The sequence below is a fragment of the Denticeps clupeoides genome, unplaced genomic scaffold (assembly GCF_900700375.1).
Source record: "Denticeps clupeoides unplaced genomic scaffold, fDenClu1.1, whole genome shotgun sequence".
Lineage (NCBI taxonomy): Eukaryota > Metazoa > Chordata > Actinopteri > Clupeiformes > Denticipitidae > Denticeps > Denticeps clupeoides.
The window spans coordinates 465,029-484,209 of record NW_021630084.1 but is presented as its reverse complement, the minus strand read 5'-3'; the positions used below and the strand labels follow the sequence as shown (position 1 = coordinate 484,209).

The window sequence follows — 19,181 nt, the reverse complement described above, 5'->3', positions numbered from 1 at the left end:
TCCACTCAGTCCATGCACCAGAAGATGGAATCTGTCTGGGTCAGATTAGGCCTCTCCTCTGCTCACATTGGATTGGCAATAAAAGCATGTGAGGTTCAACAGGAATGAACTGGAGGAAGAAGATGACCTTCATGAGCAATATTAATAGTAGACACTTATAAAATATAAAATTCCCAGCAGGACAGGATGAATCTCAGAGTCCCTGTATTGTTGAACCAGCGTTTATTCTGTCTGCAGGGAAGATGGGGTGACTGAATCTGTATACCAGGCCACTACAGGAACTAATCAATACACACACACACACAAACACACACAAAATATCTGCATCTGTGACTCCTGTATATCATGCAGGAAACATGATGCAAGTGAATGACAAAAGAAAGTGAATGACAAAAGCTTTTCTAAGCTTAATGTCAGAAAGATTCGTCAAGACAGAAGATAGACAAAATGTTATGCACCTTATTCAATTTCAGTGATATTTCCCACTTACAGAAAGGTTGTCGTAGTTCCATATACTTCCATATTCACCACAGTACAAGTCTACCCCTCTATATATATATATATATATGTGGTTTACTCACATAAATGTTAATCATTGTTACATGCTTAATCAAGTTAATCAAGTCTTTGGCCATCTTGCTTCTATTTAAGAATAGAAGATGAAACTATGATCCTTGGTATCTCCACAATAAGAGATTAGTACTATTTGTGTGGAGTGGTGGAGAGGTGTACCATCTGACAAATTAAGTTCCATGAATGTTCTTTCTTTCATTCTTAAGTCTTTCTGTTGAAGAAAGTGCTTCAGATCAGAATTTGATGTTGGGAAGAGTCGCCATTCTTGTATCATTCATTTGGATTCGCTCATCCAAAGATGACACTGTTAAGTGAGCGATCTCCAGTGAACAGGGGGAAAAAATATATGTGTTCTAATATGTTAGATGTATTTACATGTTTTACATATTTAAAATACTTCCATCATGTTATGGACATGAGCTCTGATAACATTAATTCTGATGTTCACAGTGGAAAATGGGAAGCCCTTCAATCAGCAAACTATAGTGGCATTATTGCACCAAATAATTTAAATGTTTTTCCCAAAACATTTTGTAGGGGGAATTAAATGGGGACATTCAATCCAGTGCTCAGATATTTGTGAAGAATGCATTGTGATAAAAAGTGGACTTGTCTCTATTATCAGTGAGATGAAAAAAAAAAATAATTGGAATGGGTGCAGAATTAGTTTCCTTTACATTCCCCAATCATGTGGTTTCCAATTGTCCCATATTCTGTAGAACCTCTCCTTCATCAGTTCATCGCGTGAAAGTGTTTAGATTCAGCCCTTTCATCGAATTCGTAACCTGATCCCTGTTCAGTGGGCACAGTGCACAGGCACAATGATCTACATTAGAAGCTTTTTTATTTTTCATTGTCTCAGTTCATTTAAGAATATCTGATCCTGACTGACTGGTATATGGTATTTCTAATGTGCTTCAGTGCATGTGTTCAAAGACTTGATCAAAGCATTGGTTCCAATCACATCCACTGATGGGAGTGACTGCAGTTTTTTTTTGCATAGCCTTTCAAAATCAGAAAAAAGATAAATTAGCTTTATTTCTTATTTAATTGTCTCCCCAAAGCCAGTGTTTGTCTCATGCTTGTCAAGAAAAAGGAACATTGAGATCTAATTACATAAAGAATTGTGAAAATACACTGATGTTCTGCATTCAAGATTGAATACGATTTAGAAACTGAAATGATATCTGCATTTTCATGCATAACTGCAGATGTGACCAACGACAACGATCCAAAAACAATCTCTAATCTCACTTTATTTGTGGAAGGCAAGCATATGAGACCAGATAAACAAGGAGTACGCCAAACAAACAACATTTATTTCCGAAAGTATAAAATATCACACTGTAAAGGCCACTTTTGAGGGTAAATTAACAACCTCATCAAATATTTACACAAAAAGTAATATACCATGTCCCTCTCTGATACTTATCCAGCACAGCTCATTTGACCACAGGAAGTAGTTGGCATGAGATCTTTCTGTTGTTGTAGTTTAATAATTTACTCGATAATGCAAATGGCAGGAAAGATTTGCAGATTCCTGATTTTGTACACATCCTTCAGAGGTTCATGTATTCCCAGCGCATCTTGCTCGCTCATTCCATCCAGCTTTACAGGCACAGCTTGACATGGAATTGACAGGCACTGTTTGCCCTCTTACCAAGAATGTCTTAAAAAGAAGAGTGAGAGAGACAAAGAGAAAGTGTGCAGTTCACATTCTTTACAATGGCACTAGTGAGGCCATAGCTGAGATCCTCAAACCAAGACAGCTTCTAATAAAGACCTCGACATGGCAGACAAAGATCAATTTGATGTTTTTTTGCAAGGGGACATAGTCCCTCTTTTTTCCATGAAAAGTATACGTTTTATTTTATTTAAACCCTAACTTTACCTTGGTGTATGTTGAGGTAGAACTGTTGTACCAAAAATCTAGAAATATACTAATAAAGTAACAGTCACATTAACTCTTAAAAGTGGATCAAACGAAAGGAGGGGAGGAGGAGGAAAAAAAAAAAATTTTCACATTCAGCCCACATCATGTTTCTCCTTTTGATGGTTTCTTCAAAACCACACCTTCACAGATCACTGACAACATTGGAATATCTGAAGTGTTCCCAAAGGAAAAAAAAAAAAAGTTATATCATAATTCCTGCCCTCCTTTCCCTTTCAGAAGATACCAGTGACTATGCATCAACAGTTGTAATGCTTCCGGACGTCCGAAAGCAATGATTGGGAAATAGTCGTAGAAGATGGCGGCCATAAACGTAGTCACTACCCAAACGCAAATTGCACAGAGAAACCCAACAGAGGGTAACTACTGCAGACAGCTACACCAGTCAAAGAAGGACAGATACACAATTCAGATTCACACACAGACACACACACATTCTGCCCAGAGCAACGTTTTCCTTGTGTACTTGTATTTCTCGCCGTCTTCTGAGGCTGGAATGGGCTTTTTAGTCTCAGGAGGCTGGCTCCAGGCTATGAGGGCAGGCTGGCCATGGGGACCCCAGTTCTGTCCACTAGGACCATCCGCTGCCCATCACGCCTCCCCCGGCCCCTTTCTGGGTAATTATGCTCTCGGTGGACTTCAGCAGTCTCTCCAAACAGGGCGCATTGATCTTGCCGAGGGGAGGGCGGCGGGCAGCCGTAAAGTCTGTCTTGGTTCGTGCTGCGTCAGTGCTGGAGGACACAGAGTTGTCCTGGGTAAGGTCCTTTTCCCCAGAGGGTGCAGAGGGCTGTGGGGTCGGGAGGATCCCCTGGGCCTGTTCGGCACTTGGTGAGCAGATCGGAGACGTGTGAAGCCACTTGAGGTGAGTAGCAGAGTAATATCCAGGGGGCGTGAGATGACTGAGCCGCAGGGTCTTGGTGCCCGTGTGGATGGTGGTAGCAGAAGCAAGGCTGACTACTGCAACCGGTTGAGCAGGGGAGGCAAGAGGAGGCATGGACAACTGTAGAGAAGGGAAATTACAGGCCATTACCTCTTTACCGGAGAGGAAAAAAAAAATTAAAAAAAAAAAAAATATATATATATATATATATATATATATATATATATATATATATATATATATATATGAGTAACCTGAAGGGCATGTAGCACATGGGCAATATTCATTAATGATATTTTAATTTAAAGAAATATCCATAAAAGGAACCCTATTTTTCTGTATCCTGGGAGGTGGTGTGTTTCTGAGAAGGTAGTATTTCTGACACCCAGAAGATGAACATTAATTATGTTCTTTATGTTATATTAAAAATCAAGAGAAACCGGTGCTTCCTCGTTCTGGATATATTATATATATCACACACACACACACACGTGTGAAAAACTATTTGCCCCCTTCCTGATTTCTTATTCTTTTGCATGTTTGTCACACTTAAATGTTTCTGCTAATCAAAAACTGTTAACTATTAGTAAAAGATAACATAATTGAACACAAAATGCAGTTTTTAAAACTGCACCTCAAAAGCTAGACAACATGCAAAGATCCAAAGAGATTCAGGAACAAATGAGAACAAAAGTAATTGAGATCTATCAGTCTGGTAAAGGTTATAAAGCCATTTATAAAGCTTTGGGACTCCAGCGAACCACAGTGAGAGCAATTATCCACAAATGGCAAAAACATGGAACAGTGGTGAACCTTCCCAGGAGTGGCCGGCCGACCAAAATTATCCCAAGAGCGCAGAGACAACTCATCAGAGAGTTCACAAAAGACCCCAGGACAACATCTGGCGTAAAAGTAACACAGCATTTCAGAAAAAGAACATCATACCAACAGTAAAATATGGTGGTAGTGTGATGGTCTGGGGTTGTTTTGCTGCTTCAGGAAGGCTTGCTGTGATAGATGGAACCATGAATTCTACTGTCTACCAAAAAATCCTGAAGGAGAATGTCCGGCCATCTGTTCGTCAACTCAAGCTGAAGCGATCTTGGGTGCTGCAGCAGGACAATGACCCAAAACACACCAGCAAATCCCCAAAATTCCTCCAGAGCGCTGTAAAAGACTCATTGCAAGTTATCGCAAACGCTTGATTGCAGTTATTGCTGCTAAGGGTGGCCCAACCAGTTATTAGGTTCTGGGGGCAATTACTTTTTTCACACAAGGCCATGTAGGTTAGGATTTTTTTCTCCCTAAATAATAAAAACCATCATTTAAAAACTGCATTTTGTGTTTACTTGTGTTATCTTTGACTAATAGTTAAATGTGTTTGATGATCAGAAACATTTTGTATGACAAACATGCAAAAGAATAAGAAATCAGGAAGGGGAAAATAGTTTTTCACACCACTGTGTGTGTGTGTGTGTGTGTGTGTGTATATATATATATATATATATATATATATATATAAATAAAGACACATGATTCCCACCATTTTCTACCATCCTAACACAGGACATCAGCACTTTAACTCAAGAATTCTAATTGGATTAGTGACACTCATGTACTCTCCCCACATGCACCACAGGTTATATTCAATCATGAAAATATCAGACAAAAATCCTTCCCAAAACCCAGGAAAAAAATAACATTCAAAGCTGTGGTCTTGTACCAAAACAAACAATAACCCATATTTGTTCTTTCATGTGGTAATTGAACTTTTAGCTCTCCTAAACTATCCATTGTTCCTCCTGAGCCTGATATGCGGGTACCAGCTCATAACAGTAAAAATAGATTTAATCACCTCTTCATTGCCCTGTTCCTAACTGGACCCGTGATTAAAGAGCAAGGGATATTTTAAGGCTCCAGAATGTCAGATCCTTATGTTCTCAGCAGGATGCGCTTGATGAGGAAATTACCTTCTGCTTCTTGGAAGGGGTCGTGTCTGCCCTCCATTCCTCTGTGCTGTGGTTCTGTGGTTTTATGTGGGGGAACCAGCTCTTTAGCATTTCCTCCATTTTCAGAACAATGTTGACATAACGCTCTCTGGGTGGCACAGAAATAAAAATAAATAAATAAAAAATGAGCAGTGTTGATTCCTGCAGTAGAATGGCGGCCCGTGACTGACATTTGCCGACTTGCTCCAGCTGCTCGAGTCTTATTGTTGGATAATCATTAAACAGGAAAATGTTTCTATCCTATGCCCCAACTCGCATACAGACATGAAGTGGTCATGTGACTGGAACGTTTCTTACACTGTTTTCACAATTTTGTGCCCACACGTGGAATCAAGTGCATCAGTTTCCCTAGTCGCTAAAAATAACAGTCTAAGCCTGCAGTGGGGCAACATAGTCACCAACGTCATGGATGGGGGTGGTGGTGGGTGGATAGTTGTGGAGTGACACACACACACACACACACACACACACTAGAGCCGGGTCTCTGCAGTGCCGATTACACCCCAGCAGCAGATGGCCGATTGGGGATTAGGAAGAGTCACGTGACGATGGGTGACCTGCTGAGCCTCGCACCCCAAGCATGTTAAATCCACCTGACAGGTCGGCCCGTGCAGTAACTGCGAGCAAAAGTCAGCCGCCCAGCGGGTTTCCTGTCACGGTCAATCTGGGGGAGGTGGCAGCCAACGTCACCCACACCACCTTCCACATCCGGACAGTCTCGGACGTGGGGGGCCATGCCCACTGTCAGTCTTGCACTGAGCAGCTGACTACAGGTTTGGTCTGGCACTGTGCAGTCATCAGATGACCTAAATTATTAAACTCTTCAAACCAAGGTTCTTCATTTTAAAATGAAATTAAAAGGCAGAAACTAACTGCAGCACTGCATGCTAACTTTGGCACTTGTTTGCTAGGAATTATATGAGTAAATAGACAAAACAAGCTAGAAATATGATCTTTATGTTTGCGCATGTGCTGCTCTAGATAAGGCTTCTCCCATTTTAAGATGTTTATTAAAACATCATTACAGATAGTGTTCTGGATGACATAATTACACACCAGCAAAAAAATATTTCTCCTCTTCAAGATACAGACTAACTAGCAAGCCATTTTTTGTATTATGTATTTATGTACACTAGGGAGCCCGTAGTCCTTTTCATTTGTTTAGTCATGCTACAACATTAACTTCAACACTACATTTATTACAGACAAAAAGGAACGCAATAATGTACAAAACTTGCAAAGCGCCAGCCAGTTATATGTATAAAATAATGAATAAATAATCCAGGCAGGATAAATTGACGTCACTCTCCATTACCCTGTCTGGCTAATCAATTGCCACGGCTGGGTTGTTCCCAGAAGGGAAGCAAGTACATTTTTAACAACACACACCAAAATAGCCCACTGGGGCGTGATCTTACAACAGCCTGCTGGCGTTACCAGCAATTCCGCCATGGCCCACGGCGAGGGGCCAGGTGTGAGTCACGTCTCTGGCCACTTAAGAGGCTCTGCATGGCAGGAGAGCCGCTCGATCACAGACATGCCCTGCCCTGAGAGCTCAGTCTAAAACATAATTATACATATATAGTTACAAACATACATCTATGCTTACATAACACACACACACACACACAGAGACAGTAAGCAGGGGGCAGTGGATTAAGGGCTTCGGTTCTGTGGATTTCCTGTGGCAACACTAAACCAGAGGGCAGGATTTGGGTGGGTGGGTGAGACGTGAGTGTGGACTCACCCCATGTGGGGATTCTGGAGGACACCCATAATCCGCTGGATCCGGTCCATGGCCACACTCTCCTGGAAACTGCTGAGACCTACAAAAAGGAAGCAGAAAAAATCCAGACATTTTATTTTTATTTATATGTTGTTATTATTACACACACACCAATAATACAGTGCTGTGTGGCAGCAGAGCCCAGGGGGTCTCTGTGAAGCGAGTGGGAGAGCAGACTCCCTGTCTCCACAGCCAGAACATTTGGGGGGGGTGGGGGGTCACCCAAGGTGCCGATCACTTTGACAGGGTTCCCAGGTAAAAGGTGCTAGTCCATTCTTGCCCGCCTCCCTGCTCACTCCACAATGGGGACAGTGGTCCCTGGCAGGGCTTGTTGGCCGGTCTAAACAAACATGTGCCCTTTTTCACTGTCACTTTCTCTGGTTGCAGGTTTCCCCTGTGGTGCAAAATGAGCCACCTCATCTGCAGACGGTGAAATACAGAAGCCACCAATTGCTTCTGTCGCGTGGGAGATGGCTGTGGATTCATTTTTCAATTTCTATTGTCAGGAAGCATTTGATATGCTACCCGGGATTTTCTATTTTTATTTTTTATTAATGCTGCAGTCTGGGCTTATCTCTTCACACCAGGCGTATTAGATGAAAATGCTTGTTGATCACCTGATATGCTCCTGTTGGACAGTACGTTTCACACATGAGCATCTCAAATATCATGAAAACCACCCCCTCTGCAGTCAGCTCAGGACGGCCAGCTTGGTAAATATTGAAGGGGATGTATGGCGCCACTTACGTTCTCTGTATCTTCCGGACCGAAGCCCATTCAAGATGGACGATAGTGGAGGTATGTAACACTGCAGCTCCATGCACTGAAACAGACACAAAGGCAAACATTCAGACCCCAGCATCCGTTGTTTTTTTTTTTTTTTACGCCAATCAGCACTCCCACGTGTTTGACAAGAGTTCTGACTGGAAGACTGTGACTCAACACTGTGGTGAGATCATTTAGGCGATAAGTCACAGCCACACCACTCGCCCTCACCTTGCTGGCAAAGAGCAGGTTCTTCTCTCTCTGGTTTGCAGTCAGCTGGTTGTGGTGCTCCGCCAACCCAGGGCTGTGGGGTCTCTTCTGGCCCAGCCTCTTCCTGGACGGGGGGCTTTCTGACGCCCAGTTCTGCTCCATTCCACAGGAGTCTAAGCAAGTCGAACGGAAGTCACAGCCGGTGCTGGGATGTCTCTCTCTCTCTTCTCCGTCTTTTGCCACCAAGGTCCCATCTCGGACTTGGTCGCGCAGGCGCTGGCGGGCATCAAGGCACCAGACCTGTTCTGCTGCCCTTTTCTGGCACTCTGGCTCCAGCTCGCTCTCCTCATCGTCACTGGCCAGCCAGTCAATGGAATAGTCCGAATCAGAAGCAGACATCCTCAGCTGCGGGCGCTAACCACCCCTGACCATCACTGACCTGTGGGAGGCATAATGAAGCAGGTTACACCTCATCCTGCTCCGCCTTTCTTGGGCGCTGATGCAGCGTGAAACGGAGATATGAAAGCTTGCCTGAACATGTTAAGACCAGCAAACTAAACAACTCAACCCACCTGAACCTCACTCACATCGCACTGCAGTGGCATGATGAAAAATGCACACTTCAAATAAGCTTGGTGTTTCATGAAGAACAGACACATTTCTTGAAACATTCAATCATTTACGCCAGCTGAAATGGACTAAATTGCGGGCAATGTGGTACAAAACGCTGCGACCATGGCGACCACCACAGGACAAAAACAACACACCATGTCATTTTCACACCACCACTCCTTTAGTAATGCCCCCTAAATGAAGGAGGCCTTCCATCTCACAGATCTCACACAATTTAAAGAGGGTGAATCCAAATTCACTGCATTTAATCTGCATTTAAGAGAAGAGTGAAGATCGTTTGTGATCCAGCATCCTCAGCGTCTTTGTTTGGAAGCGCGGTGGCCGGTGAGTGTAGCTACCGCCTTGTTCTTTGTTTCTGGGCACACACTGGCTCTGTGTGCGGGGAGAGGGTGGAGGGCTGGTTCTTTTTTCCCCTTCCTCCTCAAGGATTCACAAGGAAGCACATGTGAGGGAGTAATGCAAGAGCCAGAACTCCCAGTAAAGCCAATAAAATGTAATGCGTGAGCAGGAATTACATGTAGACGGTCAATAGGCTAAATCAGGTTTTAATAAACCACGACTAACATGTCAACTAAAATAGGGTGTAATAATATTAACTTAATAAAAGCGGGAAAAAACAATTATTTTATAAATCGCTTAAAGCCTCTCTTGAATCATAAATAGAGTTAAATTTCTGAACTTTTACACAATGATGCAAATATGAAAGCAGAAGAAGGGTCACTGATGTTTTCACTCCTACCACAGGAGTCGGCGACAGAAGTGTTGATGTCTGCCAGACCGCGGCTGTCAAACTTTAGGTCAAAACTTTGCTTAAACGTCACATGTACCACCAGGTTCTGGAGAAACGTTGTCGCGTTTCACTCTGTAACACGTTTGCAGATTAAATGACAATAAAGCTCAATAGAACTTGAAAAGTCAGGTACCCCAACCCCCCTCCTCCTGAACCTGCCACCAAAATGTCGCAAACGCGGCAATTTAATCGTTAAACGCCAATTACAGTAAACTCGGAATCATCCCCCACCCACACACAACAAGACACGACCGAACAGAACCGCGCTGTCGATTAAAACACCCAGGCCCGTTCCGGAGACACTTATCACGATCAAACCGCGGCGGCCATCATACACGCGGACATTACATGACCGTAACACAAAGCACGTGCATAAAAAAATGATCATAACATAACAACAATAACAGCGGTCATACTTGCGGGCTTTAACTATGAGTGAGGCGATAAATAAACTACCCCCCTTAAAAACTACAAATTTACAAGATTGCATTATGTTATAAAAAAGTTGTTGATAAAAACAGAGAGGTGTTCATTCCAACAGGCAAAAATGCCTCCACGCTGGCTCTTAAATACGGATTGTTGAATTTTGTTTTGTATTTCACCTCGCGATATTAGATTCCACGGCGTTGAAGAACAGACGACAGACTACTAGGGGACTGCAAAAGGGGAAAACTAAGATGCACCTTGATCAGAATAGTTACGTAATGCAACTCTGTATACTTATACGATACGCGCCACATGCCGGGCGCATCAGGGGAGAAAGCAGTTAATGTTTTTTATTATTATTATTAGAATTATTATAATTCTTGTTTGTATTGTGATAGAGCACAGGACGGCGCGTCGTACCTCAGCAGGATGGACCGAAGCGGCGGCTTCTTTCCTTTGTTCCGCGGTAAATCCAGGACACCGATGTAAGCTACGCGCTCCCAGTGATGAAGAGCCGCCAGCCGAGGCGCCCCGTGTTACTTCTCCCAAGGCAACGTGTCTGGGAGGGCGGATACAAATAGTCCGGGCCTTCCGATTTGCGCTCCCGGTCCCATATCTGACAAATCGAGTATGCGTTTGAAGCCAGCTCCGGCCGATAGGCGCGACCGGCTTACATATTCAAATGAGATGGAAATCGCGCAGACACGTGGACACGCGGATCGGTTTCATTCCAGCAGCCGGGCAGGGAAGTCAGCCCCCATAGAACACACACACACACACACACACACACACACACACACAGCCGATGACTTCGTTTCTCTGCCTTTTTAGATCACGGGAGCGATGTGGGTGATTTGTAAGCTTTGCGTAACCGAAAAGAAAAAGATTTCTGGATATTGTGCCTTTTAAAAGTCCGCTGCCTAATTTAGCGCTGGCGACAGGCGCGCATGTGTCGGCGGTTAGATTCTCCTGAACACCCACCCGCCCCGGCTTGTCCTCAGTTACACCCCGGCGCCCGGCGATGTGCGCAGCTGCACGACGCAGCCCGCCACGCACAGGCGGATGAATGAAACGGCGCTAACGTGCGACTCGATTCCAGCTCGGGCCACGCACACGTGACGAGTTTGACGTGGACGCTATGTAACCAATTTTGATCGTGGTCGAACAGTGACGCACACTACCGAAAAAATCTAGATGGACGTTTCTATAGGCGGCGCAATGTAAATTCTGAGGGTACAAACGTCCAATTGTGAAAATGAACTTGAACACCAAGGTGTTTCAGTATGACATTTCTGGAAGAGGCATAGTTGCCAGAAAGGGCTCAGACTTATTAAAGACATGACAGTCCAGGCGGTATGTGCCACTGGCATTTCTGTTCTGATGGCTGCTGACGTTTCAGCTGGGGGTGGGTGGGTATCTCTATCTCTCTCTCTCTCTCGATAGGCCAGACAGAGGATTCAGAACCTGGAGCCAGTGAGTCACAGCCTCCCTATGCAGCGGAAACGTGATTGTATGTGGGAGAGCTCCCAGGCATTCTCCTTTGTCCCTGCCTACCCAAACCCAAAATAGCTGCCTCATTCACAATTCAAGGACAGAAATATTCAGATTTTACAAATTCAAAAGCAGAATGTGTCTTCTCATTCTTGTTTTTATTCCCTACCCTTATAACCCCTAACTTCTCTTTTTGTTTCTTTCTCTTTTCTGCTCATTTACTCTCAATTCTGACAAATACCCTCTGTATGGAAGAGGTGCTAGCCGAGGCAAATGTATGCTCTTAACCGAGCAAAAGATGACACAGACAGTTTAACAACCGGGTTCAGACCTGTCTGGTTTTAAAATGCAGGACTGGCTTCTGGAAGCACCCTTTGAACACTCAAGATAATTAGCATGTTCCATCCAATTTATAAAGCCCCAACTTAATTGCAGCTTGGTGGTTCTGAGAAGAATCTGAAGGGAGTGCCGTAGTGAGGTCAATCACAGGGTTCGTCGTGCACATTAACATTTGACCACCACCACCACATCCACGTCGGCTCTGCCCTCCATGACATGCCCCCTTCCCCTGAATATCTGTGCGTGTTGTGTTGTGTGTGGTCGCAAAATCATCCCATAGTGTGCACTTGGCTTTTCCTTTTCCTTACTTGTGGGTTGTCGGCCCCTTATCACATTCCCTTCTTAGGATCCTGCAGCATGGACAGGGATCCTCACCTGCTATGTCTAATCGTCCCCCCCATTTAAGGTTGCGCGATCCCAAAATCATCAGAGAAGTTCTCCCTCACGTTACCCGAGGTGTCCCCTGTCGGTCCCAACAGTCTGGTTTGTGTTTAATTTAAGTAGATGTTTGGACTCTGTTGTCATACGGTTGTGTTCAGGAGGCGATTAGGCATAACAGGTCGCACCTCACATTCGTTACACAGTGAGGATCCCTATCCGTGCCGCAGGATCCTAGGGAGGGAATGTGAGTAGAGAAAAATGCAACTCCAAATGCACACTGTGGGATGAGGGTGGTAGTATCTTAGTGGGTAACACACCCGCCTATGAACCAGAAGACCCAGGTTCAAAGCCCACTTAGTACCATTGTGTCCCTGAACCCTGTGTGTCTCCAGGGGGACTGTCCCTGTAACCACTGATTGTAAGTTGCTCTGTATAAGGGCATCTGATAAATGCCATAAACATAAATGTTCAGGGCTGCTGGCGATCTGTGGGTTCATGTAAACTGTTCGTAAAAAAGCACAAGATTCAAATATCACAACATGCAATTTAAAAGATAACAAGCAGAAATTTAATCTCCAATCACAATCTTACATAACATTTTGATGTGTTTTGTACTTAAGGGTTGGGTTTGTCATTGTAGAGCGAGTCTTTGCAATAGGCTCAAGCCACATGAACCTTGAATTAGTGCTGATGTTACTTTATGTTACATTACATTGTAAATGTTCCACTATAATACCCTATGCTACATTAAGTTATGTATTTTAGGTGTCCAAAACATGATTGTTCTGCTCTGCCATGAAAAATCATGTAAGAAGTGGACAAAAAGTGGACAACGAAAAACATTTTTTTTGCATAGTGATCAGTTCTGAAAAGTCAAGTGAAGTGAAAAATAAAGAAATTTAATAAATGCACTAGTACACAGAAGCAATATTTCAGACTCTTTCCATTCCATTGCCCTGTGCTCTCATTGGCTATAGGTCATCAGTGATTCAATCAGATATTTAGCAAGAGTTGGCTAGAGTCTTTTACCGTCACATAATAGCAAATGATTGCTAATTGCTTATCTGGCCGGCAACCATCAGCAACCACCAGATCAGGCTTAAAACCCTGTAGCAAGGCTTCACAGACAAAATTATGATATTGAGTGACTTACAATCAGAAGTTATTGTTCAGAGGAAGATCAAGGATAATAGGTTTTCTGTGTGTATATTTGACATTCCTAACTACTCTAGATATTTTAAATAATGAATCCTATTTAGTGCCAAATGCTGTGGCAGTAGCCCAGCTGAAACAAGACGGTATCTTTCTCTCTGTCTCCATGAACATCACGCAGAGAGATGTTCACTTACACACCGTTCCTCTCTCCATGTCCTTGTGTTAGGACTGCAATGAGTCACAGGTGAAAATTGCCAATGTGATTTACAGGCACTGTCAGAAAGCCTGAATGATTCACTGCCTGATGGGAACTGAGTCCAGAGGATTGTAGCTTTTTACTCTCCTTCTCATTCATAAAAAAGGGGGAAGTGCACTTTGGCCATGTGCAGCTCTGCCACCTCCTGAGAGTTCCGCAAGGCCTGACAGTAGGCCTCTTGCTTTCAGTTGTGCATGCCAGGTAACTGGCCCCGCTGGAGGGGACATTTCCAGCATGCTGCCAATCATCCTCCCCCGTAGAGCAGGAACTGGGAAGGGCTGCAGCTGTATGTGACAAGGGGTGATGACGAGTATAAAAAAAGGAAAAAAAGTCACGTCTGCAGTGTTCTGGAGAAAACGTTTGAGTTTTTCTGCCGCTGCACGAAAGAGCGCGTTCAAGGACATGTGCAAGTAAATAATTTCTTTAGCTGTTTGGGATCCGGTGACTCAGCTCTATCAACCTGTTCTCCTGTGCAATGTTGTTGCCCAATGGAAGGAATGTGTAGTGTGTTTGTTTCTAAGAGACAGAGAGGACAAAAGTGATCGAGTGAGCGCTCACCAACCCAGGTCACACATTCAATAGTTACCCTTTCACCTAGTGAGGAGCGCTTTAGCCATCTGCACTCACAAATTGAGAAGCAAAGAAATCAAAACTCAAGACCCTCCTGTTTGTCATCACTTCTATAGAGTTAGAATTTTTGGGGCCGGGACATAAATTATTACTCAGATCAGGGGTCAGCAACCCATGACTCCAGAGCCGCATGCAACTTTCATCCTTACACTGTGATTTCCTGTATCTTTAGAAAAAAAGAATAATAATTTGAGTGTATTTTATTCTTATCATATGAGTCTCTATGCATATTACTAATCGCAACAATAGCAAAAAAAAGGCCATTCCATTAAATATTGTGTGGTGGCACAGTGGGTAGCACTGTGGCCTCAAAGTTTTGCATGTTTCCTCCAGGTGCACCCTAAATTGATCATTGGTGTGAGTGTGTGCCCAGATCTTTGATCTTTGATCTAGATCTAGAACCTGTCACCATAGCACAGATTCACAGGTTACTGGAACTGAGTGTCGCAGAGTGGGAGGAACAAAGCTGTTCAACATTTGGACCCAACTACAATTGCTTGTAGTTGTAATTGACACTTGAGGAAGGGCTGTGGTTTTCAGTATTTTCAGCACACAGAGTGTTTCAGGGTAGGGGTAATTTTTTCATTTTATTAAAATCTAATTTGATATATTTAGTAATTAAAAAAATAAAAAATTAAATGTGAATGGTTAATAACAGATTTCTGTATTGTGTAATAAAAAATTTTTTTACTGTCCCCACACACTGCTCCCCGGGCGCCTCTCATGGCTGCCCACTGCTCACCAAGGGTGATGGGTTAAAAGCAGAGGACACATTTCATTGTGTTCACCATGTGCTGTGCTCAGTATCACAATGACAATCACTTATTTATATAAGGTGGAAAGATCTGTGGTGGCTTTTGGAACTGGCAAACTTAATGACTGCTTCAACAGTTTCAATTAGGTCTTTGCATCCCTGTAATAACCTTGTTATAACCATGGGTTAATTAGTAAAGCTGCTGAATTATTTATGTCTCTGACCACAGAGGATCCAGGTGGTGAAATAATGTCTGCCATAATCTCATGCCTTTCAATTAATAATCAGTATCCCCTTTCTCATCTGTGTTTCCCCAGCTGCTGCTATTGTTTTGGACAGGCATGTCCAGATGTACCCGACTGATTATGCGGTGCCTGATGTCAGGCCAGCTCCTTCCACTGATCAGTCATGATTATTTCACTCACTGCTGTCCTCTCAGCCCCTTCCTTTCACGCCCTGCACTGATTTGTTACTGTAAAGATGTGTTTTTTGTTGGGAAAATCCCACCCCCCCCAATGCTTCCCATCCACAGCTGGTGCGGGTAGGAAGGCCCACAAGAAGTGCTAGCCGTGCCCGATGAAATTCTTTTCTTTCCCTCAGTTGGCAGGAAGCCTTCATTGTGACTGTAATGGGACGGACCTTCTGCTCTGACTCATATGTCCTCCATCTACCTTTCTCCCCAGCTCTTCATTTCTTTGGCCATCACATGTGCAGAACTAACAGGGGGTGCTGCACTTCTGCACTCACTCCCTCCTTGTTTTTTCCACAGGCTCTTCACATAGAGCCAGAAAGAGCTCAATGTCTGGCAGGGAATCACAGCCTGATCTTTAATAGCTGTGTGTGTGTGTATGTGATTGTATGAGAGAGCAAGAGTGAATGTGAATGTCTGAATGGCTGCCAGCACAGCTCAAGCACCAGTGGGATATCAATCCACAGCGCCAAACACTACATGTGACTTGGGGTATATTTTAACCAGGTTATGTAACTGCACTAGCCTTGCGCTCCATGTACACATGTGAGATCTCCACGAGCATTACCTTCACAATCCAAATCATTGTTGTGATCAGCTGGCGCATCTTTGTGACAGTGTCCCCTTTCCACATGAATGTCCCACCAAGACAGAAAGGGCAATGTCTTTGTATGCACAGCATACTTTATTGTTTGCCTAAGCTGAGTTAATGGCTGATCTTAATTCATATTTAGCCAACATGATCATAAAAGAATCCGGTTGGCTGGGACTTCAGTGGTGACATTGATAAGGCCAGTCATAAGCAGTGTGGAACCTGCCATGACCGCAGATGTCTGCTCACTTCATGGGCGCAGCGCAAGTTGTGAAAAAAAAAAAAGTCACATTGAAAATTGCCTCAGTATAAGAGGTTTGAGTAATTAGAGACAGCAATTATGCCCTCCGGCATATTATTTTTGTCAGATGAGGAAAACATCAGTGACCTTTCAAGAAGATTTAGGTCAAATGTTGTGTGTTATGGCATTGTCTTCCTTTTCAGTTTAATCAGTCTTGCTGCCGGTAGTCATTGTGTGTGTGTAAGAGGAATCACCAGATTCAGCTAAAATAGTACCAGACTGAACAGTGCAGAGACTAAAAGTTTGCTGCCATTGGTGCTTCGCATTAAGGTCTTTGGAGGATTGTTTCTCTCTCTGAGTGATCTAATAGAATTGCCACCTCCATACTCCAGTCCCTGTATTGGATGCCTGGAGACATCTTGTTAAGAATTACATTTCAGCTTCCCAGACAGGGCAAGGTAAAAATATAGTCAAAACACTGTCTCCAGGCTGCAGTTGGAGAAATGGTCCTGGGGCTGAGGAACGGACATTGTGAGATGCGTGGACACAAAATGTTTATAATAAATTTGGTTTCAGCCCTCATGCAGCCTGTCCATACACAGCACACAGGCCTGAAAATAAAAAAAAGCAAATAAGCAAAACATTGACTGAAAAAATGACATGTACACTGCTGTAACAAAATCTCATGATAACATTGTCTTTCCTTGACTAAATGCCTATTTTTTTTTTATTGAATGCCGTTTAATGTGGTCTCAGCAAAAGCTGAAAATACAAAAGAATATCAGTAACTTTGAAAGCAGCAGTTAAGATTAGGCCTTGCTACCAAATGGCATATAGTCATTAGTATTCATGTCATTTGTCACATCTTTTTCACTCAGGGCATGAAACATGGCATGGAAATTATGAATATAAAAACTTATGGTTTGTACGAGAGTTCCATTGGGTAAATGGAGCCTTAGGAATACATTAAAAAAGACAATATAAAAACTAAATTGTTGTATTTTGTTCACTGAGAAACAATTAACATATGTGTAATTGTGGGTAGATTAAGAAATATATTTATTTTGGCTTGGAAAGCCAAAATCTTGTTCTTCCACTTCTTCTTATTCTTATTCTCCGGTCATTTTTTTCAAAAGCATCTCCTCCTCCAGTTTTCACCCTACATCCTCCAAACATCCTCCAAACATGTATCCGGCCTATGGCCTTGGGGTGTGCTTGTGCTTTCCTAAGGGGTACGTGGTTCTGCCCACCTGCCACACCCAGTTTTCTGAGCCATTTTTCCCATTGACTTAACATTGGACCACTTTTTGACAGGCTCTCACAACCACAATTTTCACCCTACACACCTGAAACTCAACATCCAGCATCCCTTCTTTCCATTGCACCCCCTTTTCCCCCAGTGGCCACGCCCACGCCCCCCATTGACTTAACATGGGAACTTTAACTCATTCTCAGATTCACACACTTCAACATATTGACATGAAACTTGGTACACACCTTCATCGGAGTCCCACCTATTTGTCCAGACCAGGCCCCTTGCATCAAAACTACGCCCCCCAAAATTAACCATGGCCAAATTCACTTTGCTGGTCAACAAACAACATCCCCCATGAGAGGCCACACCCCCTAGCAACCCCCCAAAAGTGACCACGCCCCCAGAAACTCACAAATAGCCCAAAAAATGTTGCCAGTCAACTGACAACAAACCTCAGCAGAACTCCCTTCCCTCTCTTTGTCCTTTTCTCTTTTAACCACGCTCCCAGAAACTAAAAATTGCCAAATTAACTTTGCTGGACACCCAAAACTCAACATCCAGCATCTGCATGACCCACTCTTTCCGTTGCACCCATTTTTTTCCCCAGTGGCCACGCCCACACTCCTCCTTTTCAGCCCCTTATTCTCCCCTTTCACTTATAATGGGAACTTTAACCCTTTCTCACATCCACACACTTTAACATATTGACATGAAACTTTGTACACACCTTCATCGGATTTTCTAGACCACGCCCCTGACGACATCCATGCCCCTTGCACAAAGGCCCCTTGGTGGTCTAGTGGTTAGGATTCGGCGCTTTCACCGCTGCGGCCCGGGTTCGATTCCCGGTCAGGGAAGCTTTGTAAGGTTTGTGGGCAGTGGTGGCCTAGCGGTTAAGGAAGCGGCCCCGTAATCAGAAGGTTGCCGGTTCGAATCCCGATCCGCCAAGGTACCACTGAGGTGCCACTGAGCAAAGCACCGTCCCCACACACTGCTCCCCGGGCGCCGGTCATGGCTGCCCACTGCTCACTCAGGGTGATGGGTTAAATGCAGAGGACAAATTTCACTGTGTGCACCATGTGCTGTGCTGCTGTGTATCACATGTGACAATCACTTCACTTTACTTTACACTTTACACAAAAACCACGCCCCCAGAAACCAAAATTTGCCAAATTGATTTTGCTTGTCAACAAACAACATCCCCCATAAGTGGCCACACCCCCTGGCAAACCACACCCCCAAAAGTGACCACGCTCTCAGCAAATCAAAAATAGCCCAAAAATTTTGCCAGTCAACAGACAACACCATTCAGCAAAAACCATGCCTCTTTTTCTCTTTTTTCTCTTTTAACCTTTTTACGGCTTTCCAAGCCAAAATCTAGTTGTATAAGTATATGTAACACAGCAATGTACAAAACTGTCATCTCAGCCACTATACATCATCTTGGAAACTGGAACGTCCCTTGGTTTGATGCTGGATTATTGCAAAACTTTTTACTGATCCGCGGATCGTCTGATCTCATGCAAAAAAAATTATAAAATCAAAAGAAACATGGCACGAAACAGCGCGAGCAAATAAGCTTGTGGCACTTATTT

The 19,181-nt window shown here is 43.6% G+C and overlaps 1 protein-coding gene and 1 non-coding gene across 2 annotated transcripts; one reads left to right on the top strand and one right to left on the bottom strand.

The window, feature by feature from the left end:
- Nucleotides 1-1,813: 1,813 nt before the first annotated feature.
- On the bottom strand, nt 1,814-10,657 carry LOC114782585 (uncharacterized). Its single transcript, XM_028968435.1, has 6 exons — nt 10,444-10,657; nt 8,196-8,613; nt 7,947-8,022; nt 7,161-7,239; nt 5,375-5,501; nt 1,814-3,524 (listed from the first exon to the last, which is right to left on the bottom strand). The coding sequence occupies exons 2-6, from the start codon at nt 8,571-8,573 to the stop codon at nt 3,096-3,098; spliced, it is 1,089 nt and encodes a 362-aa protein (XP_028824268.1). The 5' UTR covers nt 8,574-8,613; nt 10,444-10,657; the 3' UTR covers nt 1,814-3,095.
- Nucleotides 10,658-18,371: 7,714 nt separating this feature from the next.
- Nucleotides 18,372-18,443, top strand: trnae-uuc (transfer RNA glutamic acid (anticodon UUC)). The gene has a single exon. It is a non-coding gene; the product is annotated as a tRNA-Glu (tRNA).
- The last annotated feature ends 738 nt before the right edge of the window (nt 18,444-19,181 follow it).

Bases quoted from the DNA above. Each gene is read 5' to 3' on its own strand.
- LOC114782585 (XM_028968435.1), bottom strand. From the start codon at position 8,573: ATGTCTGCTTCTGATTCGGACTATTCCATTGACTGGCTGGCCAGTGAC. The intron at 8,023-8,195 runs GTGAGGGCGAGT...TGTCTGTTTCAG, and splicing joins ACCTGCTCTTTGCCAGCAAG to TGCATGGAGCTGCAGTGTTA. The intron at 7,240-7,946 runs GTAAGTGGCGCC...TCCTTTTTGTAG, and splicing joins GTCCGGAAGATACAGAGAAC to GTCTCAGCAGTTTCCAGGAG.